The sequence below is a fragment of the Pelophylax lessonae genome (genome assembly GCF_965119305.1).
Source record: "Pelophylax lessonae genome assembly, chromosome: 9".
Lineage (NCBI taxonomy): Eukaryota > Metazoa > Chordata > Amphibia > Anura > Ranidae > Pelophylax > Pelophylax lessonae.
Window position 1 is genome coordinate 106,745,720 of NC_138776.1, and position 19,457 is coordinate 106,765,176.

The following is a 19,457-nucleotide window of genomic DNA, read 5'->3' on the forward strand; positions in this document are numbered from 1 at the left end:
CACTGCAGGACTAGAAGTCCCAGCCTCTCCTGTCATCACACTGCAGGACTAGAAGTCCCAGCCTCTCCTGTAAACACTGCAGGACTAGAAGTCCCAGCCTCTCCATTCATCACACTGCAGGACTAGAAGTCCCAGCCTCTCCTGTAAACACTGCAGGACTAGAAGTCCCAGCCTCTCCATTCATCACACTGCAGGACTAGAAGTCCCAGTCTCTCCTGTAAACACTGCAGGACTAGAAGTCCCAGCCTCTCCATTCATCACACTGTAGGACTAGAAGTCCCAGCCTCTCCTGTCATCACACTGTAGGACTAGAAGTCCCAGTCTCTCCTGTAAACACTGCAGGACTAGAAGTCCCAGCCTCTCCATTCATCACACTGTAGGACTAGAAGTCCCAGCCTCTCCTGTCATCACACTGTAGGACTAGAAGTCCCAGCCTCTCCTGTCACCCAGCTGTCTGGCAGGGCATGTTGGGACTGGTAGAACATGATGATTGATGATGATTGATGATGATGATGATGATTGCTCCCTCTCTCCTCCAGCAGCTGAGCAGAGAGTCGCAGCAAAGGAGGGGTTAAGGCGATCTGCTCTTTGTTTGGCTCGCTGGGTACCGCCCAGAGGCGTGCCCGGTGACGTCATCTGTCCCTCTCTGCCTGCTCCCTAGCAGACAGCCTGGCAGCGAGCTTTAAAGGAGCGGATCATCTGTTGTGCAGACAGCAGGACATCATAGAGGGCAGCCATGAAATTTCAGTACAAAGAGGATCACCCCTACGAGTACAGGAAGAAGGAGGGGGAGAAGATCAGGAAAAAATACCCAGACAGGGTGCCAGTGAGTATACCCCCCTCTGTGTGCATTCTACCTGCAGGATTAACCCCTTCCTGGAATCACCCAGCCAGGGGATGTGATTACTCATTGCCTGCTATGGGAGTGGGAACTGTACTTTCTTTGTCTTCATTTTATTGTAGGTTAAACAGACAGAATAGTGGGGATCCCCTGTGACCTTCCTATGGGGATCTAATAAGTGGGAGGTATGTGTTGGAACAAAGGCCATGGCGGTGTACAGAGCTGATGCAGGCGATCAGGGAGGGGGTTGCTTTCATTTTAATTTTTATTTTGAATTATGACACACTGACTTGGTCACTGGTGGTGACAGGTAAAATGATTAAAGTGATAATGGGATTTATTATTATACAGGATTTATAGAGTGCCAACAGTCTGTGCAGCACTTTACAAGATACAAACAAACAAACAAATAGTACAGTTATAATACAATATAATACAATAGCAATCAGTACAGTTATAATACAATATAATACAATAGCAATCAGTACAGTTATAATACAATATAATACAATAGCAATCAGTACAGTTATAATACAATACATTAGCAATCAGTAGAGTTATACTACAATAGGAATCAGTACAGTTATAATACAATATAATACAATAGCAATCAGTACAGTAATAATATAATACATTAGCAATCAGTACAGTAATAATACAATACATTAGCAATCAGTAGAGTTATACTACAATAGGAATCAGAGGGCCCTGCTCATTAGAGCTTGCAATCTAAGGGATCTTCTTTATGTGGGATTGTACTGAGGACAAAGGGGAGTTTATAGGCCCAGGAAAGGTGGCTGACATAATAACAAGATCTAAAATTCTCAAGGATCTCATTTATTAGCCCATTTTCATGCAGAGCTTGCGGTAATTGTTTTCTAAAGGAGACCTATGTCTCCCAACCACAGAGGTGCGCAGGAATAAGGAATTAATTATAGGCATTAAAAATGACCGATCGAGAATAAGAACGCTAGATATCTGCAGATTGATGTATAGATTGTGTGATTTTATTGGCAGGTGGATGTCCCCTTCCAGCTGTATGTGGACCCTGGGGAAGGATGGCGCTACTCCTTTCTCAGCACTGCAATGAGAGGGGAGGGCTTCTCTGATGCTTTATTTAACCCCTTCAGTATTGCAGGAACTGCTGCTGCTCCCTCTCTGTTCCTGAATTCCATGTGAACAGTAAAAGAGCAGGGGGGGAGAACATCAACCAATCAGAATCTAGCTGCTGTTATTGCAGTGCAGGCTAAAAGACGAATGGAAGCACCAGATTGGTGGCTGCACAGAGCACCCGCCCAGTGTTTAAAACTGAGCAACGTTTTATAATTCTTACAAATATTTAGACATTTTATCTGTACAGGAAAACAATATATACAAAATAACAACGCTGATTGCAGTCTGGGCACACCCGAGGCGTCACTATGCCATGCACAGTCACTCTGACATAAATAGAAAGCGGAAGAACATTGTGTCCTGAAAAGGACCAAATCTGGGACACCTTTGTGGATAAGGGAGATGGTGATATTGTGCCCTTGTTCTAATGGGGACAGGGATATTGCAGAGCTTCCATAAGGGAGGCTGTGATGGGACATACTAAAAGGAATGACGCTGTGATATTATAACCTGCATTATACGAGATATACTTTTAGATTGTAAGCTCTAACGAGCAGGGCCCTCTGATTCCTCCTCTATTGTAATTGTACCGTCTACCCTCAAGTTGTAAAGCAGTGTGCAAACTGTTGGTGCACTATAAATCCCGAATATTAATAATGATTTTAGAGCAATGTCATAAGAGGGCAGAGATATCATAGTACTGTCAAAAGATAGACGTGCCACTGTTATAAGGGCGACCATGATATTTAGACATTGTCCTAAAGGGGACTTTAGACTACAGCTCCTTCAAAAAGGGAGCGGTAATATTACATCCCTGTCACAGGGGGACATTATTGTACTGTCATCAGGGGGACAAGGATATTGAAACATTGTAATAAGAGAGCCAATGATTTTATGGCACTGCCATTACTTTGTGCCCTGGTCTTAAGGGTGGCAGTTATATAACAGCGCTATCAAGGGAGACTTTGAATTTATGGAACTGTTATTTTGACTAGAGTGTAAGAAAACTTTTATATATAAGGTGGCATTAAAGTCCATCTCCACGGATTGAAAGAAAGATATGCCCACTTCACCATCAGTGGGGTACCTAGGGTATGGCAGATATGGCATGTACCCTGGGAAGCACTCAAAGGGGGGTGCAATACGGCAGTAAGGGTACTCACCCACATTGCACTCTGGAAAGCACTCCAAGGGGGGTGCAATACGACAGTAAGGGTACTCACCATCATTGCACTCTCATCAATAATTAGTGTGTGCAGCTCAAATATGCAGCAGCCTGTGGTCTTGGCTCCCCCACCTAAACCAATCCCCCCCCCCCCCACTGCCAGCTGTCTCCAGCAGAAGGTTTCCCTCCCCCACCTATCATTGGTTCCTAGGACTGCTGGCATCCTAGCAACCATAGATATTCAAGCCTACACATTTGCAGGAAGATTTAACTTCCATCCCGACGTATGCTATTACGTTGGAGGAGGGGAGGGGGTTAACAAGGTGCTAGAATCTACTTTTAGTGAAAGCTGACTGTTGGACAGAATGTATCCAGGGTACAGTTAGTATACAGTATATTGTACAGCTTTAGGGTTACACAGAATGTATCCAGGGTACAGTTAGTATACAGTATATTGTATCGCTTTAGGGTTACACAGAATGTATCCAGGGTGCAGTTGGTATACAGTATATTATACAGCTTTAGGGTTACACAGAATGTATCCAGGGTACAGTTAGTATACAGTATATTGTACAGCTTTAGGGTTACACAGAATTTATCCAGGGTACAGTTAGTATACAGTATATTGTATCGCTTTAGAGTTACACAGAATGTACCCAGGGTACAGTTAGTATACAGTATATTGTACACCTTTAGGGTTACACAGAATGTATCCAGGGTACAGTTAGTATACGGTATATTGTACAGCTTTAGGGTTACATAGAATGTACCCAGGGTACAGTTAGTATACAATATATTGTACAGCTTTAGGGTTACACAGAATGTATCCAGGGTACAGTTAGTATACGGTATATTGTACAGCTTTAGGGTTACATAGAATGTACCCAGGGTACAGTTAGTATACAGTATATTGTACAGCTTTAGGGTTACACAGAATGTACCCAGGGTACAGTTAGTATACGGTATATTGTACACCTTTAGGGTTACATAGTTGGTCTGGTTGAAAAAAGGACACAAGTGACATAAATGGGGGGGCAATCCCTTATTCACAATACTATGCCCACAGTTAATCCAGAGGAAGGCAAAACCCCAGGGTGGGTTTAGGGGGGGGTATGTTTTTTTCATTGGTTTATATTGAAGAATGGCTTGACTAAGCATGGTTTTAATCTTTCCGAAAACTTCCCATCCTTTCTGAGATAAAAAGTGGTAGTAACATCTAGATGGAACAAAAGCACCTGTTTATGGCCACTGCTCCCCCCCATCCCCCCAGGCATGTTATAACTCAACACGTTTCAGGAACAAAAAAAAGCATTGTTCCTAGAAAAATGCTAATTATAGCTATATGGTTGGGTTTAGCATGCATGAACGATGCATAAAAAAGGTATCAGTTGAGTCCATTTGGCTGTAATGCATACAAAGCATAATAAGCCATTGAGGAGCTTATATGAAAATTGTGACAGCAAAATTCCTTATTGCCAATAGAGACCAGTTAGCTTCCAACTGTCATTTCTGCAGTGCAGGGTTTAAAATTAAACAAAGATTATGGTTGGTTACTATAGGCAAGGATACATTTCTGTTAGCAATTTTCACACATAATGCCCATAAATCTGTTAAATTGCAGCTTACCCAACATTCGATGTGGTGGCTGCATTCATTTTTTCTTTTCCTCTCTGTTTTCACCTGGTAATCTGACCAGTAACACACCTCCTGTATTAGAATGCCTCCACATTGGATAAAGGAGCACATTTGGACAGCAGCATTGGCAGTCTGGGGAAGGGAAGGGGAGGGGAGTGTTAGATGTACTAGAAGATTTAGATACACTAACAAATTGAGACCAAACTCCAGCTAAAACTTAAACTCCACTTTCTTGGGAAAAAAATAGCACATGCAAAAAAATAATATAGCATATACAATTGCTACACAAGTCAAATTGTAACTGAATATTAAAAATATACCTTTTCTTTTTAATCTGCAGCGCTGACATTTTCTGTCAACCTGGAGGCGTTCTGTACACAGATGGTATACAGAACGCTCCCCCAGAAATGTGATTGGCTTATTGATTTTCTTGGAAGTCTGCAGTGAGAATTTAAATCAGATTTTTGGCATCCCCTGCAACAAAAACATTTTTTGATGGGCTACTCCCAAGGAGAAATCATGTCTAAATTGATGCAGACCCTGCCACCTTCCTCATTAGAGCCCCCCAGGTGCAGCAGCTAATTGGTAACTATAAAATCATGTACAGGGACTCAGAGAATCAAACAGCTATTTCTTCAGGATATCAAAAGGCAGGACTCTCCAACAACGTTTGTTAAAATCTCTGTGAATAGATCACCCAGAGGGAGGTGTTTTTTTTTTTTTTTTTTTCTCATCAAAAGTGGAGTTACTTTTTATTAATAGTTAAAGTAAGCAGGTTTTCCCTTTTTGGGATGAAGGTTTTACATAAATAAAAGCTGATTATTGTAAGTACCCCTTTTAGCATTAAACAGTTTTTCTCATCCTTGTAACTGATCCATTCTGCTGGATAGCTTGTTCTTCTGAAAAACAACAGACTTATTGTCCGGATCACCAAGTGAAAAAAGAAGAAAGAAATCCTAAAAAAGAAAATAATTGCAGCTATCGGATCTAAGAGGATAAGCTGCAATATAATCATTGATTGCTTTTGGATTTAATGCCATTGGATTTAAATGAAGTGGCTGCATTTGTATTATTTTCACCAGGTGATGCAGCCAGTAACACACTTCCTGTATGAGGGTGTCTCCACTCCGGGTGGAGGAACAAAGGAGACCCCTTGGGACAGCAGCATTGTCAATCTGGGGTGAAGATAGTCTTAGATGCACTAGCAGATTTAGATGGGCTTGACTAACAAATTGAAGCCAAAATCCAGCTAACACTTTTTTTTAGCAGTTTCAGCAAACCGTTCCCCCTTCTTTTTTTTTTTTTTCTTTTGGGATAAAGGTTTTACATAAATTATTAAAAGTTGATGATCATAAGCACCCCAATCCATTCTGAAGTGGAACTAAAGCCATCGATAACTGTTTAAAAAAAAAACAGTTCTATTCTCTGAAGGCAGGGAATGATAACTGTCACGTTTGCTTGCGTTCTTAACTGTCAAACCATCGATTGGCTGGTGTCATAGATGATTACATTTGCAGCCACATGGCAGTTGCAGATCAAACACAGACTAAGATGGCAGCTTCGTTGGCTGAATAGGACAGGAGGGTTTAGTTCCGCTTAATAATTTTTCTCAACCCTCCAACTGCCACCTTTGATAACTAATTGAGCCACCACATGAAAGGCTGCTTTCACAATGCTCAGATGCAAAAACGCATATGCATTTTTGCCGCATTTCCAGTGCATTTTCTTAGTATCTTTTACCCAGCATGCACCGGTGACTTAAATGAACCAAAATTGCAATACAGGTGCATTTTTGATGAATTTTTTTACACGGGTTTTGATGCATTTTTCTATTAATTTCAATGGGGACCTGCTATTTTTGGTGCAGTTTTGAAAACCACAATAGGGTGCAGCATGCAGAACTTTTCAAAATGCACCACACCTAGTGCAGTGATGTGAAGAGTCCCATAGGATTTAAAGAGATTGCATTTTTGTTGCGTTACAACCCATCAGTGTGAAAGCAGCCTAAGAATTGGTAAGCTACAATAAATTAAACTTTGATTTTTGGGCTTCATTTGCCAATTAGCAGAACTTGTATGGAGAACCGTCATTTGTGTGACATGGTCCATGTTCTTTCGATTATTGAATAGGCCAGTGGGAAATCTGGCCATACGTTCTACCACGTATATAGGTTTAATATGACCAATTCCAAATATACCTGTCTAGGATGCCAAAATTTTGTGTGCATTCAGGGTAAGATATTTGAAACATATGTCTGCTTCTAATTTCTTATTATAAGTTATCTTGTTTGGCACCTTGAATGATTCTTCATACAGTATACCAAGCAAAGTGATGCTCATGTTTGTGCCTGTAGTAGAATTATTGGGATAGTATTGTCTACAATGGTGCTCCTATTTCTTTACAACTGTCAGGGCTCCAAAAAATGTAACCATAAGCTGTGGGGAAGAATGAACACTACTGATCTTCTAAACACCCAGATTTAAATCAACTCAAACATTTCAAGTCAAGTAATTTGCCATCATCACTCTGTGCTTCATTCCAGGTAATTGTTGAAAAGGCTCCTAAAGCTCGTGTCCCTGACTTGGACAAGAGGAAATATCTTGTACCATCAGACCTCACTGGTATGTGTCTCCCCACCCCTCTCATATGTTTCATATATTGCCACATCTCACGTCATTGACTTGCTATCTTCAGCACTTAGCGATGCCTAGAATTAGTAGTCTAGGAGTAACAGATTACAGGAGGTATTGCAATGCCTAGAATTAGTAGTCTAGGAGTAACAGATTACAGGAGGTATTGCAATGCCTTGAATTAGTAGTGTAGGACAGTGTTTCTCAACTCCGGTCCTCAGGGCACACTAACAGGCCAGATTTTAAGTATTGCCTTGGGGAGATGCAGACTAGAATACTGCAATCCTCCAGAGGACTCCACCCCTGCGTATATCTCCAAATGGGAACGGGACCTCCAACTGACGCTCTCGCCAGCTCAACGATCTAACCTCTACACCAGCGCTCTAAAGACTCCGACCTGTACGAAGTTACAGGAATCTAATTACAAAGTGTTGACCCGGTGGTATAGGGTTCCGTCTCTGCTGTGTAAGATGTTCCCGGGTACGTCCGACTTGTGCTGGAGGTGCCAAGAGGAATGTGGCACCTTACTTCACGTTTTCTGGTCCTGCCCTAAATTACGGGACTTCTGGTTGGCGGTGGGCTCTCTCCTAAGGGACCTCACGGGACATATCATACCTGATACTCCGGCTTTCTATATTCTGCAACTGTCCAGCATCCCAATGCGGAAATATAAGAAGTCTATTGTGCCCCATGTACTGTCGGCAGCGAGGTCTTGCATCCCACTATATTAGAAGACTACCCGGTCCCCCTCCATCGGGGATTGTATGCGCAGACTGGAGGACATCAACAAGATGGAAGACTTAACCCTCACGGCGCTTCACAAGCGAGACAGATACGAAAAGACTTGGGGATACTGGAATGTGTTTCTCATCTCTGATAGGGGGAAAGCTCTGATGTGCCCTTGAGACTCCGCCGAGTTGCCGCCCTTGCCTGGGGGGGCCTGTCCCGGCGCTGCGCCCACCATCTCCCTAACCCCTCCCCGTCCATTCTTCCCCACCTTTCTTCCCTCTCTTTCCTTTCCCCCTTGTCCTTTTTTCTTCTGTATTTCTCTATCACCTCCTCCCTCCCTTTCCTTCTTCTCTGCCCTCCCCTGTTCTCTCGCTACCATACTGTACTGCTTCTCTATCTCTTATTATGTCTCCTCTAACCATCCAGTGGTGCCCTATGTGCACCGTTCATAGGGGTTTATCTTCTCTCTATGCGGTGCCACTTGCATATGACTTGACTGGCTAAGGACTGTCATATCCTTCACTGTATTAACTGTTGTCTGTTGTTTAAGTTTACTGTCCCACCGTAGTGGGACCCACTTTGGATGTTTTTCTTCTTTTGTCTTCTTATGCCTACGAAAGTCTCAGTTATGCATTTGCCTTCTTGACGATATTACCTCTTTTGGTATTTTGCCATGCATTGCGAGAAGTTTGTCTACTGTGGATGTTTCATGTGTAACATGTTGTTATCCCTTTTTTGTTTATCTCAATAAACTTCATATTTGAAAAAAAGAATACTGCAATCACTGAGCAGCAAATTGTATCACCTGTGATGTATTTCAGTTTTCTTGCAAACCTGGCCTGTTAGTGTGCCCTGAGGACCGGAGTTGAGAAACACTGGTCTAGGAGTAACAGATTACAGGAGGTATTGCAATGCCTTGAATTAGTAGTCTAGTAGTAACAGATTACAGGAGGTATTGCAATGCCTTGAATTAGTAGTCTAGGAGTAACAGATTACAGGAGGTATTGCAATGCCTTGAATTAGTAGTCTAGGAGTAACAGATTACAGGAGGTATTGCAATGCCTAGAATTAGTAGTCTAGGAGTAACAGACTACAGGAGGTATTGCAATGCCTTGAATTAGTAGTCTAGGAGTAACAGATTACAGGAGGTATTGCAATGCCTTGAATTAGTAGTCTAGGAGTAACAGACTACAGGAGGTATTGCAATGCCTTGAATTAGTAGTCTAGGAGTAACAGATTACAGGAGGTATTGCAATGCCTTGAATTAGTAGTCTAGGAGTAACAGATTACAGGAGGTGTTGCAATGTGTTTATGTAGCTGTGTAGTAGGAGACCTTCAGTGCTCATCAAATATTCTAGGAGTTTGTTATTCTCTCCTTATTTGTTTAACATGACGTCCATGTTGATTAGCTGTGTTTGTTTTTCCCTTAACAACCTTCAGTTGGACAGTTCTACTTCCTAATCCGGAAGCGGATACACCTGCGACCAGAAGACGCGTTGTTCTTTTTTGTCAACAACACCATTCCCCCAACCAGTGCCACCATGGGACAGCTGTACGAGGTAAGAGGTTATTAGGTTAACATTACATAAAATGTTTGTGAATTCATCAAGTTTGACTGATGGAGAAGATATACTTGTCAACAGCACAGGAGACAAGTGAATGATCAAGACAAATTGCAATTGTCCACATGCAGTAATTTACCATAGCATTTTTGGGAATCCAAAGAATGGCTGTTTAACTTCGGGTCATAGGTCTACTGCAGGGATATGCAAACTGTGGCCCTCCAGCAGTTGCAAAACTACAAGTCCCATCATGCCTCTGCCTCTGAGTGTCATGCTTGTGGCTGTCAGTCTTGCTATGCCTCATAGGATTTGTAGTTCTGCAACATCTGGAGGGCCACAGTTTGCATATCCCTGGTCTACTATATAAAATCAGTGCATTCTGAGATAACTGGGACTCAACAGACTGGTGAAATAAGGAAAAATCTACGTATAAACCTGGCTATAGACTTTCAAGAGCAGTTTGGTATAGAGGCATGATTCAGAGGCTAATCTATTGTGTAATAAAAGATGAGCGTACCTATATGTCTGTAGGGTAGCCAGCAGCAACTGGACCTGGTGTGATATCTATGAGCAATCAATATTTAATGGCTCTTATTAAGATGTGTCATCTTGTGTCTGTGTGTAGCTCAATTTTGTCACCTTAACAAGGAAAACAAATAGCTGCTGAGGTACAATGAGCAAGCACCTAGTGGTGCTGGTACATATTGCTACAGCTTTTGTTGTCCCATTCCACCCCAGTGCCAGGCTGTTCTGATCATGAGAAACTATGTCACTTCTTGCTAGTGTTAAAGTTTCCTTCCCTACATACATTTCTATTTGGCCATCACCATGATGGGCTTCCTCTCTATGGCATGGGATGGCTAACCTGCATAAAAAAATGTGCTCAGTGGTGATGAGCAAGCTGGTAAAATCCTTATAAATCCACATGAAATATATTAAATGTAATTTAACGGTTGGAAAATGTAACATAGAGGCAATGGCATACAGTGGGGGCATAGACTGCAGAGACACCCGATGCAGAAGATGTTTGCTTCCTTCTACCAGGCCCAATATAGGTGCCTTATTGTCAGGATACCCCTTCTTATATGGGGGCTACCTAGCACAGCTTTGAATTTTACTTCTGTTTGCCATCACATTCTGCTCCTATCCTCTACATGAGTCAGATGTGTATTTTCTGTGAAACTGCTCATGAGCTGCCAAACCCCTAGGATAACATACAAATCTTAAACTGGTCAATTTAAAATGAATCCCCCCCCCCCCCCAACCAAGTGTACGTTTGTTTGTTTGTTTTTGTTTGTTTTGTTTTTTTTTCTACTTTTTTACATTTGGATAAAGTAAGAAATTGATTCTGGTTTGTTTATGCTTTATTTTGTTGAGTGTGTGTTTTTATTTTTTTAGCTGTCTGTTTCATTGATTTGTCTTCGCTTCCTGTCTCAGAGACACACCAAGAAGGGAGAGGGGATATCCCCATAGACAGTTGCCCCAATTAGGGACATTTCCCCTCACGTCCTGTTTTTTTACAGTTCTAATCTAAACTTTTTGAATTTCCTGTACCCGAGACGGTAGACAAAAAAAAAAAAAAGTTGAACAATTGGGAGACAGAAATAAAAACCTGACAGGTGTTCTAATGCTTCCCACTATTCAAAACTAAAAATGTGTTTTGGATTTTTATACACGTAAAACAATATATCAGAGACTTGTTTTCAAGTATGTTAGCATTGTCAGTCAGATAGTGGGACATAGCACATACCTGTTGGTTTTGCAAAAAAATAAGGACTTTGTGGACTTTATTAATCTTTAATCTGTCAGCAATCTGTCTAGATAGCTGTTGAATATACAGACAATTAAAGTGATTTGTAGTCACATATTATACTTACCTGCTCTGTGCAGTTGGTTTTGCACAGAAAAGCCCAGATCCTCCTTTTCTCGGGTCCCTCTTCGGTGCTCTTGGCCCCGCCCTCCTCTTGAGGAGTGCCCCCACAACAAGCAGCTTGCTATAGGGGCACACAAACCAAGCCACAGCTCCCAGTGTACATTTAGACATGGAGCCGTGGCTCGGCCCCGGCCCCTTTCTTTCCTCATTGGCTGACTGATTTTGCCCGCAGCGGGAGCCAATGGCACCACGCTGCTGTCTTAGCCAATGAGGAGGGAAGTCCCCGGCAGCTGAGACACTCCTGCAACATCGCTGTACCTAGAGGGACCTCAGGTATGTATGAGGGAGGCTGCTGCACACAGAAGGCTTTTTATCTTCATGCATTGGAGAAGACAACAGCTCCGAAGGAGGGTTCCCACCATCAATACTGGCTATAATAGCCGCTAGCATTGATAACATGTAAAATCTGACAAGCTGGTTGTGCCCAAGTTAATCGATCGATCAATTTGGGTACATTCAGCCTGCCCATGCAGTGACTGGCCATGATTCGAGCTGTCAATAGCTGGCTTTAGTGTTCTAATGTCAAGCCAAAATCTGGAATTTTCTTTTACATTCCTTTTTGGTGATAATGGTTAAACAGGAGAAATATAGAGGATGAAGGGCAATAAAAACTTGGCAGGTGTTCTCCCTCCCCACTCTATCCAAAACTAACAGAAAAAGTTTTGGCTTTTTAGTTACATTTTAAATAATGACATTTCAATTGAATGGGGTTGTGAATTTTTGTACTAACATAAGGGGTTTTAATATAACTGGTGGAAGTTGTTGATAGATATTCAGATGTATAGAGATACAAAGTTTTTTTTTTTTTTTTTAGCTCCTACATAAGAAAAATTATGGATCGTGAATGTTTTAAAATGTGGTTTCCCACCCCCCCCCCTTTTTTTTTTCTGTATCCTATCCTTGTGATGGTCAAATTAGAAAAGAAGCAATTGGGTCAGAAAGATGTACAGCCATTGTTAGCGAGCCTTAAAATTCTATCTATAGCCATACTTCTTTTTTTTTTTTTTTTTTAAGATGTAGATAGAGAGGAATTTTTTTAACCTCCTTTCAGGCTTCACAGGTTTTACAGTTGTCCTTGTCCCTATTGGTTAAACTTGTCCTCTTTATTTGTCCTGGTGACCATTGTCTGAAGGATAGAAAGTGTTGGAAAATCCAAATTTTGCTGTTACAAGAACTAGGGCCACTGATAAGGCAGTACAGCCAACCCTCCTGTACTGGGCCCAGGCACGATCAGCTCAAAAGGGGGGGCCCAGGCACCTGCTGAGTAGGGGGGCTGGCTGTACTCTCATATTGCAGCCACCATTCCTCTTCTGCCTCCCCCTGCAGTGCTGCCAGCTTCTCTTCCTCCCTCCAGGGGGATTGGTCTTAGCACATGTGCTCCTCCCATCTGCTGTCCAGCCCCCCCCCCCCCATTTTCCCCTTTCCCCCACAGCACTTCTGGCTTCCCTCCTCTCCTTTCCCTCCGGCAGCTACTGCAGACACAAAGGGAGATGTTCCAGGATAGAGGGTGGGAAAAGGGGCTGATAAATATGTCATTTACTGGCCCCGTCCTTTTTTGAATGAACACAGTGAGTGATTGGTACCAATCATTCCTGTGTCCAATCATCACTGAAGCATAGTAAACTGTTTATTATGCCTCAAATTGTGAATGAGCAGGAAGTCTCAGAGTGTTTTATATTCATGAATCTGTGCTGGGTGAGGCTGCAAAGAAAGGGACTGATAAATCTATGTCCTCAGTCACTTTTGGCAGGGAAGCGGCGGGCCCTGTCAGGTAGGCTGTATGGGATTCTGTGATTTCTAACAGCAGCCCTGATCAGAACAGGAGGGAAGGGTAAAATCTTCCAAAATAGGCACCTCTCTCAGTGACAGCTGTCTAAACTCGCTATAGAGAGATTTCCTCTGACTTTCTGCGGCCGGAAAAAGGAGGAAAAAAAAAAAAAAAAAGACATTTTAGGCTTTACTTGTATTCAAAACTAAAATGTTTTAGCTATAAATATACCTTTTTAGATGAGCAATGTATTAAATGATTTATCATTATTTAACTATTATTTTTTACTGTATTTTCAATGTCCTCAGTATTGCTAGTAACCATTAACCACATTCAGCTGTAATGTGGAAAACATTTCCCAGCTTAATGAAGCAGCTTCTTCATTGCTATTCAAAACCAAAGAAGCTGCATGAATAAGCAGCAGAACAGCTACAAGATTCTAAAACAGTGGTTCTTAACCTTGTTGGAGGTACTGAACCCCACCAGCTTCATATGCACATTCACCGAACCCTTCTTAATTGGAAAAATAAAATATGATTTTATGAGTCTAGTCTCGGGAGGGGAACTGCCAGAAAATAAGGTGTTGTTTACAGAACTGAATTAAACGTATCATACAAAGTAAAATGTACAGAGGTCAGTAGGCTGTAGGGCAGCGTACAGAGGTCAGTAGGCTGTAGGGCAGTGTGCAGTAGTGAGTAGTTTGTAGGGCAGTGTGCAGTGCTCAGTAGCTTGTAGGGCAGTGTAGCGAGGTCAGTAACATGTAGGGCAGTGTATAGGGGTCAGTAGTTTTTAGGGCGGTGTAGAAAGGTCAGTAGGATGTAGGGCAGTGTACAGAGGCCAGTAGCATGTAGGGCAGTGTATACGGGTCAGTTGATTGTAGGGAAGGATAGAGTGGTCAGTAGGCTGTAGGACGGTGTACAGAGAATAGGACAGAGGACAGAAGTTGACAGGACAGAGGATAGGACAGTGTACAGGGATCAGTAAAGCCACACACCAGGGGGCTGGGAGGGCACACACAAGGGGAGGGTCAGGAGGGCACACACTGGGTGGTTATGAGGGCACACACTAGGGGGTTGGAAGGGCATACACTGGGGGGGGGGGTCAGGAGGACACACACTGTGGGGGAGGGTAGTGAGGGCACACACCAGTGGAGAGTCAGGAGGCCACACACTGGGTGTCAGGAGGGCACACATCAGTGGTTGGGAGGGCACACACTGGGGGAGCCAGGAGGGCACACACTGGGGGGGGGGGGGTTGGGAAGGCATACCATGGGGTATCAGGAGGGCACACACTGGGGTGGGGGGTTGGGAGGGCATACCATGGGGTATCAGGAGGGCACACACTGGGGGGGTTGGGAGGACATACCATGGGGTGTCAAGAGGGAACACACTGGGGGGAGGTGTTGGGAGGGCATACCATGGGGTGTCAGGGGGGCACACACTGGGGGGGGGGGGGTTGGGAGGGCATACCATGGGGTGTCAGGAGGACACACACTGGGGGGGGGGAGGTGTTGGGAGGGCATACCATGGGGTATCAGGAGGGCACACACCAGGGGTCCATTTGTCAGCTAACAGCACCTCTATGCTAAGCTGCAGTAACTCAGCAGACTTAGCATAGAGGTGCTTGCAAACTAATCCACCATGTACAGCTAGCTTAGCCTACCTCCAGGAACATTCACTCGGCTCCCTCTGCTCAGCTGCTCACACTTCCCTCTTCCAGGCGGGCGCGATCTCCGTGGTCAGGTACATCCCCATCCCGCCCACTCAAGCAGTAAGCAGCCTGCAGGAGATAGGCTGGAAACCTGCTGGGGGAGGTACAGGGGGCAGAGCGTCAAGTGTCTATGTGTAATGGCTGTGAGTCGTCCCGGCCGCAGCTCTGATTTCCCTGGGGGGGGGGGGGGTTGGCCTCACAATCAGTAATATTTTCTCGGGGGGAGCAATTGCCCTGTTGCCCCCCCGCCGAACCCCTGAGACTGACTCACCGAACCCCTGGGGTTCGATCGAACCCAGGTTAAGAACCACTGTTCTAAAACAAATCCAAGGGACTAACTACTAACAACTGTACCATGACCTGAATAATTACAACCTTACTGCCCAACTCCAGGAACAAAACAAAAGCTAAAGTCTACTGCGAGGGTATCCTTGGACCCAAAGTCCTGTTTGTTAGGTCTCTTACCAGACCCTGACAAGGATACATTTCAAACGATATTCTTACATGAAACATTATTCACGGCCCGCAATATTCTAGCAAAAAACTGGATGGAGGCAACCCTTCCCTCACTTGAGTCTTGGATAAGGGAGGTGAACCTGACTCTCCCCATACAAAAAGCCAGAGGTGGGGGACTTGAGTCACATGACTTGACTTAAGTCACCAGTTTGAGGACTTGAGACTTGCTTGACTAAAATTAATAAAAGACTCGACTTGACTTTGACTTGATATTCGTGACTTGAGACTTGACTTTGACTTGAGACATATGACTCGAAATGACTTTACTTTTTTAAGTTATTAAATATTTGCATTTTCTCAAGATGTGTTAAAGCAAAATGAATGTGCCTGTTATGTTTCTGACACCACAGTCACTTAAAACACCTCAGTGTGTTCTGATTTTTAGGACACTGGCTGTTTAACAATGGAAATACTTAACACGTTTTTAGTGACTGTGGTGTTGAAACATGACCGGACGAAGGATTTTGAGCTGTTTGGGCATTCAAAGTGTTTCTTTAATATGCCAAGAAAAAAGCACTAAGCAGTTTTGTTAATGTTGAAAATAAAACAAAACCTTTCCTGACCACTGATTTTGAACTTAATTAAAGGTGAAAATTGGGGTAGATCAATATTTTGACTTGATTTGTGACTTGACCAAAATAAATGACTTGACTTGACTTGCTTGACTTCTAGCAGGGACTCGACTTGACTTGCTTGCTTTTCACCACAGTAACTTGGGACTTGCTTGAGACTTGAAGGTTAAGACTTGAGACTTGCTTGTGACTTGCACATGTGTGACTTACTCCCATGTCTGCAAAAAGCTCATCTATGTTCACAGAGGCTTTCCCACTAATATAATTAGGTATTGGACAGATGGCTGGCTATATCGGCCACATGTACAGGTTTATAATATGTTTTCCCTACCAGTCCTTGATCGTCGGCTTGACCTGATTACAAACCTATTCGTTACATGAGTATGGCAAGATGTCTGTATATTGTGACTACCTTCAGTACTTTCTTATCATCGCTTAAATAGACACATGATTAACAATTGGCCTCTCTGTTCCTCTTAATGTATGGATTTATGAGATGTTTGTGTACATTGCATTTAATTTCTTAATGAAGTTGTTTTTTGAATGTGAAAGGTCTACTGCAAGGGTTAACTGATTATTCATTCTAGGGGTTCAGGAATAAGGAGCAATTCATACTTTTATTCCTAGCTCCAGCATTTTACAGTAACTGGTGCCTTAAAGCCTCCTCTCTAAGGTGCTTCCAGCCACAGTCTTGCTCATACATCCCCTATGTACAATGCAGATTTAATAGCTCTTTATTATACGTGAAGATGCTGAGGGACCACCCAGAGCACCAGAGGGAGAGGAGGAGATTGCTGGAACCAGCCAAAGCAAGAGAAAGTAATAAAATGCGTGTGTGTGTGCGTGTGTGTGTTGCTAGCATAGTTGGTAAAAGACCAAGAAGACATATGCAGACTTATTCAGTATTTGTGTAAGAAGTCAATAAAGCAGGAGTGCAAAGTCCTTTAATCACAGACCTGGATTACTGCACTTAGCGTAATTATAGCTTTGCTCCTTGAATTGTTTTAATGAATCATGTATTAATAGAAAATATCTACAATGGATTCCAATGTGTATATTTGTGTCTTTCAGGATAACCATGAAGAAGATTGCTTCCTGTATGTGGCTTATAGTGACGAGAGCGTGTATGGCAAGTGAGAGCAAGTGTGGATTTTTCCAACCCAACGCCATCACCACCCTCACCTACCATATCACCAAACACTTAACTTCTAGAACTGCACAGCTCATGGAACCCAGCTGCTGGGCTGAATGTGTTGGGCAGCTTGAAAGTCTACATGGAGGGGGTCGTGGTGGGAAAATCACTACGTTTTAGAACCTGGCAGGACTAGGATGAAAAAAACTTGACTCGCTAAGGATCAAAGGTGTTAAACGACCCATATTTAAATTGTTAAGACGAGGCATCTCAGGGGAAAAGGGTGAAAACTCGAGGGCCGAAGGGTTCCATGGTGCTGCGCTTGCCACAATGAGAATTGAGTAGCCTAGTTCCATTCTCACATGTCAGTCAGTGTGTGAACATAAGAATTTCTTTAGTGGTCACTAAGCAACATTTCCCATCGGCCCATGGCACTACATGATATCCCACTACTGTTTTCTGTCTGTGACACTCAACAGCTTTCTCCATACGATGTAATACAGGGAGTTAAGGACCTTTTGCTGACTGTTCAGCTGTTCCCATGCTTGTTCTTTAACCGTTCGAAAAAAGCTATAAAATACAGCTTGATGTTTCTGATGTTCAAAGCTTTTATTTAGTAAGAACCAATTGAATCTACCTGACTACAGGTAAACTTGGATTGAAAGCTGTGAGTTACTGCACTTTGCACATACTTGCTGCTTGTAATGCTTAATAAGTAGGCCTAACGCTGGCTATACACATGGCAAATTCAACCAATACCAACCAGCTAACAAAACCTATCAAATCAACCAATGACCAACAGGTTTGATTATTGCCATTGGCTTGCATTAAAGTGTATGTCAAGACAAAGTAAAAAAAAAATATGTTTAGTACATTTCTACAATACATACACATTACCCCATGTTTATCCTTTTTTAACATTCTGCAAGTACAGAAAAATAACTATTGATGTGCCAGAAATATAGTATGCTTCTGCCTTTATTCTTTCACATGATAGCAAAGTGTAATTTCAGCTCTGAATTCCTAGCCACATGGTGTCAGCCCTGCCTATCTCATTTTTGATGGATTACAAAGAACACCAACCTCGCTTCTCAATAATCATCTCCCTTCATTTCCTTATCCCCACAACTCCACTTTTCCATAATTCCTTCATCTACCTCCATTTTCTTATACATAGGCAGAGAGTACAGGAAATTATCAGCACACCAGTTTTCTGGCAAAATCAGCAGTTGTTTTTTTTTATACTTATTAAAAAGATATAACAAGCAGACTAAGGCTCGGTTCACACTTGTGCGATGCGGGAACGCTGCAAATATGCAGCTTGTTCCCGCATCGCATCCGCACCTCTGGCAGTTCACACTGCCATATGCGATACGCAGGGGGATCTGCAAGTACGCATAGAATGGGATCGCACAAGTGTGAACCACTGTGCAATCCGATTTTGATGCGGCTCCAAAAATGCCTCCTATGCGTCTTTGGTGCGGATGCAACCTATGTAACCTTTTCAGTTCTTTTTGCAATCAAAGCTGGTTACTATTGCCTAAAAATTGCATTGTATATAGCCAGCGTTATAGTGCCATACCCCACTACAGCTCCCACAGTTCTGTTGCTCGTCACCATCATTGTTGGCACAGTATAAAGTAATGAATATTATTTTGTTGGGTATCACGTTTTAGTTTAACCTTGTCAGAACGTGCAGTTAAATCTCATGGATGTGTTCAAAATGACCTAGAGGCAGCATTCTGAAACCACACAATTTTCATCTAGAGGTAGTTTGTAAGATCCACAGATGATTTACTGATGTACTATTATTATAAGAATAAAAATCTTGATCTTTTATGCTCGGTTAAATCTATTTTTGTTAAGAAATCCTATATAGAATGCTATACAGCAAGTGTCCTTTAGATGGCAGCATTGCAAGATTTAAAGAGAGTAATGAGTCAGCAGAATTTAATGGCCTGTTTTCTACCTTTTTTTTTGTTTCAATCGTTATTTATTTATTTTTCTTTTGCTAGGATGTGATATATGATATTATGTAAGCTGTTAATAATATTAGAAATATTTAGTAGCATTTGTAGAGGTTGCTGGCGGTAGAAAGGTCTAGACCTTCTTCTTTTCAGGACCCGTTAATTACAGTATATCCAATAAGAA

At 42.6% G+C, this 19,457-nt stretch overlaps 1 protein-coding gene across 1 annotated transcript; it reads left to right on the forward strand.

Moving 5' to 3' along the window:
• The first annotated feature begins 641 nt into the window (after positions 1-641).
• GABARAPL1 (GABA type A receptor associated protein like 1) lies at positions 642-18,081 on the forward strand. Its single transcript, XM_082268450.1, has 4 exons — positions 642-826; positions 7,297-7,375; positions 9,554-9,672; positions 17,246-18,081. Exons 1-4 carry the CDS (start codon positions 737-739, stop codon positions 17,309-17,311), a joined length of 354 nt encoding a protein of 117 aa, XP_082124576.1. The 5' UTR covers positions 642-736; the 3' UTR covers positions 17,312-18,081.
• The last annotated feature ends 1,376 nt before the right edge of the window (positions 18,082-19,457 follow it).